Here is a 7500-nt window from a genome sequence, read left to right as displayed (position 1 = left end):
GTGTGTGTGTGTGTGTGTGTGTGTGTGCAGTATGTGTCTGTCTGCAAGTGTGTATGCATTTGAGTATATGAGAAGGAGATGGTGTGCTTGGATTTGTGTTGTCTGAGTGTGCTTCTGAGTTACTGTATGAGAATGTATTAGGGCAGGGATTCCCAAACTGTGGTACGCGTACCCCCGGTGGTACGCGAGCTGCTTCTAGGGGGTACGCGAGATGAAAAGGGCTATGGCGGACAGGTGTAAAATGAACATTTTAATCTTTTGTAATTAATTCATGAAGAAATACATAATTTCGAATCAGGTCATAATGATATGGAAACATGAAATTAAAGTATATCATTTATAAACTCTGTATGTGTTCATAGAATGCGTTATAGAATGCGTTACATTTTTATGTGTTTATGTGTCGGATGGTGGGGGTACGCGAGCCGAGTCGGAATGTAGGCGGTGGTACGCGGGGGGAAAAGTTTGGGAACCGCTGTATTAGGGCAAGAGATTTGTGTGTGTGTGTGTGTGTGTATGTGTGTGTGTGTGTGTGTGTGTGTGTGTGTGTGTGTGTGTGTGTGTGTGTGTGACTGTGTTTTAGTCTAACTCCTGTAAATGTGTGTGAGTGTGTGTGTGTCTAGTGTCTGGAGCGAATATGTCCCATATTTAAGTGCCTTTAAGCACATGCTGGACACATTAGGAGTGTTATGCCCACCTGACTGACGCAAGGCCTTCTCACTGTGTGTGTGTGTGTGTGTGTGTGTGTGTGTGTGTGTGTGTGTGTGTGTGTGTGTGTGTGTGTGTGTGTGTGTGTGTGTTATGCCCACCTGACTGACGTAAGGCCTTCTCACTGGCCTGAGAGCCTCAGTGGGTCCTCGGAGATCAATTAGGTGCTTTCTACAGGAATCACTTCAGTGGCGTTAACTGGACTGTGTGAGTCCCTATAGTTCACCAGGAGAAACACTCAGTCTCTGTGTGTGTGTGTGTGTGTGTGTGTGTGTGTGTGTAAACCTGCAAAGAAAGCAAAGCCCAGGCTTCTGCTAAGCTGTTCTTACTAATCATTATAGTCTTTGTATGCTTGTGTGTGTGAGCATGTGTGTGTATGTGTGGATGAGTAATGATAAGTGTGTATTTTTGTGATTTCATGTCTGCTACTGTGTGTGTGTGTATATGTGTGTGTGTGTGTCTGTAATGGACCTACTTCAGCAGCTCATCTCAAGTGGAACCATCACTCTCTCTCTCACACACACACACACACACACACACACACACACACACACACACACACACACACGGCTGTCTGTAGGTAAACTGCCCTGAGGTGCAGTAAAAGCGTCTGCAGACAGTGTTTAATTTTACGAGGCCCACAGAGCTCCTGTCAATCAACAAACACTGCTTTGTGACAGAGGCCAAGACATGTCACCATGGTTACCTAAAACCAAACATCTACTGGATCTGGGCCCCATGACGACCGCATCACAGCCAGATCATGGCCGCAGCATAGCCTGATCTGAGGTGCATTCAAATTAGCAAATATAGCGTTCGCAAATAGTTTTCTATTTGCCTTGACTTTTCCGCCAACGTTTGCAAAACACACAAAGAGTTTGAGGAGGTAGTTCTCAGTCTGAGGAGGTCGTTCTCTGTGAACATGCGGGGAGCTGGAATGTTTACCTAAAATCACTCAAATGCAACTGTTCAGAGTAAACACGTTCGCTGTGAATGGACGCCTCTGTTCAAGCACTTTGACCAACCAATCAGAGTTGAATCAGTCCCGCACGTACATGTTGGATCACAGCAAGTGTGTGTGTGTGTGTGTGTGTGTGTGAGTTGGATCAGTCCCGCACGTACACGCTGGATCACAGCAAGTGTGTGTGTGTGTGTGTGTGTGTGTGTGTGTGAGTTGGATCAGTCCCGCACGTACACGTTGGATCACAGCAAGTGTGTGTGTGTGTGTGTGTGTGTGTGTGTGTTGGATCAGTCCCGCACGTACACATTGGATCACAAGAGCAGAGGTGGATCACAACCAGAGCAGGACCAGAGCAGAGGTGGATCACAACCAGAGGAGAGTTCAAGCCGGACAAAACACTTGACCAATAGAAATGGCTGGTACCTTACAGATTGACTAGAAATATATAGTGCTTTACAGACTGACCAATACAAATGGCTGGTATCTTACAGACTGACTAGAAATTAGTGCTGTCAAACGATTAAAATTTTTAATCACGATTAATCGATGAATTCCTATAGTTAATCACGATTAATCACAGGTCTATTTGAATATACACGGGTTTCCCGTTTACCAACAAAACTAGATGCGCGTGCAGCCGCGAGGCAGAATACGCTTGGTGGCCGTCCACAACATTATAAACTTAACCTAAATAGTCGGCTGCTGTAAGCTACAATCGGATTTTTTGTATACCCGTGTTGTCTCAATGATAATAACATCTCATTTCAGACTATATTTCAAAGTTTGACGTTCATTTGGATTATTAATATAACATCGTATTTTGTCATTTTTGGCAAGACATGCATTCCGTTAGGGATATTGAACATATTTAACATTCTCTAGCCATCGTGATTTCGAATTGGTGCAGTTTTCAGCACAAAAACTAATTTTATTCTTTTGCTCTTTTGCATTGCTCTATGCTGTTCTCTGGTGCTTTCTGCCTCTTGGTTGCGCACGCATGTTTTCGTGACGTTCCATAGAAATCCATGTATAGATATTGATTCAAATCAAATTTCAAAAGATGTGCAGCAGACCTGAGGCAAAACAATATATTCTTCAGAAATATAGCTGATATAAACTGAAATAAATGCTACTGCAGAAGTGCATGCACAAAATGTAGGCCTACACACATTATGAAGGGCATAACAAACAGAAAATATTATATTCATACTATATTCATTATCTTTGAGTTCAGTTGAAAATAAGGAACTTTTCAACATGAGTGCATTGCCATTTTATAGGCCTAAGGTCTATGGTGCACTGTCACTTGCCACACACATCAACGCCGAAGTTTTTAACAGGCAAACACTGGATGAACAATGGATTTTGTGGAGCAGCGACCAAATATAACTGAATCGTGATTTACACGGCTGCAAAGTGCGATGCTGGTGTGCGGAGTTGTATTGAAAAGAATGGAATCTAATGTAAATGAATGTCGAAAGCAGAGTGCATCGCAAAAGCAGCCAAAGAGGAATGTTGAACAAGTGACGGTGAAAAAATCTTTGGCGGCACACAACTAATGCGTCAGCCTAGGCTACTACTCTTTGGCCGGCTCGTTAGCCTAACCAAGTGTGTGCAGCATGCCTTTACGTAGCCTACTAACGGCGCATCATCATAAAGATACATTTGATCTGCATCACGCCCCATTTTAGCGGAAAACATGTTAACATTATATCATTGAAAGACAGCTAGTAATCCCACGTTGACGTTACAACTAGTTATTAATTCACAGGACATTCAATCATTTTACTAACATGGCAGTTATGAAGAATTGTGTTTATGTAACTTACTCATGTCGAAACGATGTACATTACCAACCTTTTTTGTTTGCAATACCCCATGTATTATACAAATTTAGCATGTACACTTACCATAATATCCCATGCGGTTAGCTTGCTAGCTAGCTAACTGTGGAACTTCAGTATAGCATAGCCAATTATCTCACCTAGTTGTAGGAAATAGGCTACGTTCATATTACAAGTGATAGAATGAATGTGTGACATGTAAAGTTAAGCTTGCTGAACTTAATTAGTCAGCCATGGGCAGTTTGACTGCCTATCCATACACAGGGCTGCCAACTTTTCAAAACACCTTGGAGTGAGATTTGGTGGGGCCAACCAAAATGTTGCTGCGTAAATTTTTGTTTGGCTCATTCAGCATTATACCGTACAGTAAAAAAAACGTACATCAGTGGTTCTCAGGTGTAGGGACCAGGCATGGACGGATTATGAGCTTTTGGGCCCCTGGGCCCAGATGTATTAAGGGCTCCCCACTAACTGTTGCATATGTGGAAGGGGGGTTTGGGGGTACTCCCCCAGATTTTTTTTAATTTGTTTAATGTGATTTCCTGTATTCTGGTGCATTTTGGGGATGGGCAATACTAAATTCAATCAGATTCATAGCCTACATCCTGATTCCATGCAAAGGCTTGGGCTTCAGGCCCCCCTGACACCTTGGGCCCCTGGGTCTGGGCCCGGAAGGCCCGTGCAGTAATCCATCTCTGGGACCAGGGTTTTTTTTTTTGGACTAGATGCAATTTCCTGAATTCTGGTACAGTTTAACAGGTTATTTAGATACTTCTATATAACAAAATAAAGCCAGCCTACGAAATTAATAAAAAGCAAATCATGCATAATTTAAAAATAACTCAATAGGCTACTTGGCTACGCAATAAGGTTTCCATTACAGCACCGCGGACGTTCAATGAACGCATGAAAGCGGATGGTTTGTTTGAAATCCCAACACTCTTTCAACTACATGGAACGTAATAGTGATCATCAAATACCTCCCCAGATTTCAGTGTCCATCAGTCCCAACATTTAACAATATAATCAAACAGTCCAAAAGTAAATTAAATATCAAACTAAACCGAAAATGTCATGTCTACCAGTATGCCGCTCCAAGAAACGCATGTCTCAAAATAAAACTCGCATAAGAAATAAAGGGCTGTCTCGAATACAATCCTGCCCCTAAAGGCCTGTACTGTCTTAAGACCCCGGCCATAATTTGAGGATTTACTGTATCTAAGTAGACAAACTGGCTTCAGATATCCAATAGAGTGAATAGAGATTGTGCAGTCTTAGCTGTGGTTAGTGACGTGATGCTGTTAATGGGGAGTTTTACATAGCCTAGTGTAAACCTATAGGTTATTATTTATTTGGCGTACCTATAAGGCTTTTTACCTTATCAAAAGTGAGGGGGACGACTGATCTCTTCAACACTGCGGGGGATTTGTTCTAAAAACTAACAATTTTAAAAAGTGGGTGGGTGTTTTGTAAGAATTTAAGAAATGTTTGTATATTTTAACTTTTAAATGCATCAATCAGGTGCACTTTCAAAATAAATTCAGAGGTCAGACTTGCTTATTTTTATGGAAATATTTGTGCTGTAGCCTAAGCTATTTTGCACTTCAGAATTATAACCATGCACACACAGGTGGAATAGTTATAGTGATATTGTAATAAGTTCACAACCACAAAAACATATGCTACATTTCACAGTTCAGAAATGTTTAAAAATGTGTGTACATTTCAGCACTCCATGAAATTATGCAGAAGTGGTCACCTGTGTTATTCAGCTAGTTTATTTCAGATAATATATTGGTCATTGTAATGGCCATAGCCTATAGCCTACATGCTATTCCTTTTTCAGGATGTACCCATATCTGCATGATGTGAATGTTTGCATATGGCTTATGTCAGGCTTTATATCAATATTTGTGTCTCGTTATTTGATTTTCTTCATATTTTTGTATTAATGTCACTAGGAAGCATGCCAATATAAATATATAAATGTATCTGTAATGGGATTGGCTGGAACCTGACAATATAAGAACCATGATAGTGGGATAATCTATGGCTGAGCAATTTACAAAAATGTATGTAGGCCTACTGACAAATAGTTTACATTAGAATACATTATAATTTCGCCCCAATGAGGCTATGTAGAAATGTGTTGCAATTTCAAAACCGGATTACTCAGGAACCACTTATTGCACAGAGGCATGCTTTATATCCTCGTATTCGGTAGGTTTGCTGTTTATTGTGAAATAGGGGTTTCCACGTGTTGTGTGAAGGGTTAGTGAAATATTAAACCGAGAGTAATGGGTAAATGCAAATATGATTAGCCTAAATTGCACGTCGGTTCAATGTTAATTCTCTCGCGAACCATTTATCACAGCAACTTGGCGCTAATATCATTGGAAAGCTTAGATTCCGCACGTTCACATGATGTGTGATATCATATGTATAGGTTTAGTTTAGTTGAACCTCATCTGCCAGGTATTTGACCTACCAGGTTGACACAGCGTGAAAAATACTCAATAATACTCAAAGCATACCTGAAGCCGGGGAAATGCGGGGGGGGATGCGCCTGGGATGGCTTCTGAAGTAGCATCGCAAATGAGAGAACATTTTGAAAATTCCACAGACAGGGGGTGCTCTTGAACCCTCTCACCGTCTCTGAAAGCATAACCGTGGCTCAACAGGTAGATCTATAGATAGGCTAAACTCATTTTTCAGGCATCTGACCGACCGGGTTGACACTTCAGCGTGAGAAATCGGGGGTGTGGCGTGTGAGCGTGTGAAACTAATCAAATGCGTGTGTCTCACGGCCAATGCGTGAGAGTTGGCACCTATGCATACATTCGTGACACTCCTGTTAGTAAACTGGAGAGAGCAAAACATAGGAACATGGTCACATTAATCCCATAAACACACAGATAACTCTTACACCAACCTTATTTTGTGCCTTTTATTCATGTTTGTTTCAAGATTTAGTAAGTTTACTATAAGCACGTTTCGCTCTCCACTTTGATGCAGCATAGATTTCCATTATATCAGTCATCTTCCCCCTAAAAGGGGGAGTGTATGCAGCACATACAACGTTCTGTTCCATTCCATTCGTCAGTGCGTATTGTTTAGTTTCCGGTCTGGCTAGATCGGTGTGGTGTTGTAGTTGTTCTAACGTTACTAGTTGTTGCAAGAGCATGTGAAAAAACTACAATGTTTGTTACACCAAAATGAACGTTAATCTCGCGATAAAAAAATTGACGCCCATAAAATAGGTTTCCGTTAACGCCGTTAATAACGCGTTTAACTGACAGCACTAGTAGAAATATATAGTGCTTTACAGACTGACCAATAGAAATGGCTGGTATCTTACAGACTGACTAGAAATATATAGTGCTTTACAGACTGACCAATAGAAATGGCTGGTACCTTACAGACTGACTAGAAATATATAGTGCTTTACAGACTGACCAATAGAAATGGCTGGTATCTTACAAACTGACTAGAAATATATAGTGCTTTACAGACTGACCAATAGAAATCGCTGGTATCTTACAGACTGACTAGAAATATATAGTATATATAGTGCTTTACAGACTGACCAATAGAAATGGCTGGTATCTTACAGGCTGACCAGTAGAAATAGCCGGTACCTTACAAACTGACCAATAGAAATAGATAGTGCCTTACAGACTGACCAATAAAAATAGCTGGTACCTTTTGTTGGGGGTGGGGCCTTCCCTGCTGACTCCTCCTCCTGGATTGTCTGTACTTGGCTCCTGGCTCCGCCCTGGCTCCGCCCAAACAGGAAGCTGAGTGAAGCGTCATCGAAGCAGGCGAGACTGGGCACGATGGTGAGCCAGTTCAGAAAACTCAGATTACCGCTCACGATCAACACCACCTGAGATACAGAGAGATGGAGGGAGAGAGAGAGATGGAGAGAGAGAGAGAGAGGGAGGGAGAGAGAAAGAGGTGGAGGGAGAGAGAGAGATGGAGAGAGAG

The 7500-nt window shown here is 41.7% G+C and overlaps 1 protein-coding gene across 1 annotated transcript in view; it reads right to left on the bottom strand.

The window, feature by feature from the left end:
- The window catches only part of lmf1 (lipase maturation factor 1), a 65846-nt gene that overhangs the window by 9715 nt on the left and 48631 nt on the right, over positions 1–7500 (bottom strand). The window contains exon 7 of the mRNA XM_076264804.1: positions 7216–7399. Coding sequence (XP_076120919.1) covers positions 7216–7399 — 184 coding nt within the window. The remainder of the gene's footprint in view (positions 1–7215; positions 7400–7500) is intronic.

This window comes from Alosa pseudoharengus, unplaced genomic scaffold (assembly GCF_046254945.1).
Source record: "Alosa pseudoharengus isolate Yale_2024_CS ecotype anadromous, Long Island Sound unplaced genomic scaffold, YU_APseudo_1.1 YU_APseudo_1.1_scf_4, whole genome shotgun sequence".
In the NCBI taxonomy this organism is placed as follows: domain Eukaryota; kingdom Metazoa; phylum Chordata; class Actinopteri; order Clupeiformes; family Clupeidae; genus Alosa; species Alosa pseudoharengus.
The sequence above is the reverse complement of the archived record's forward strand: the minus strand, read 5'-3'. Positions and strand labels throughout refer to the sequence as shown.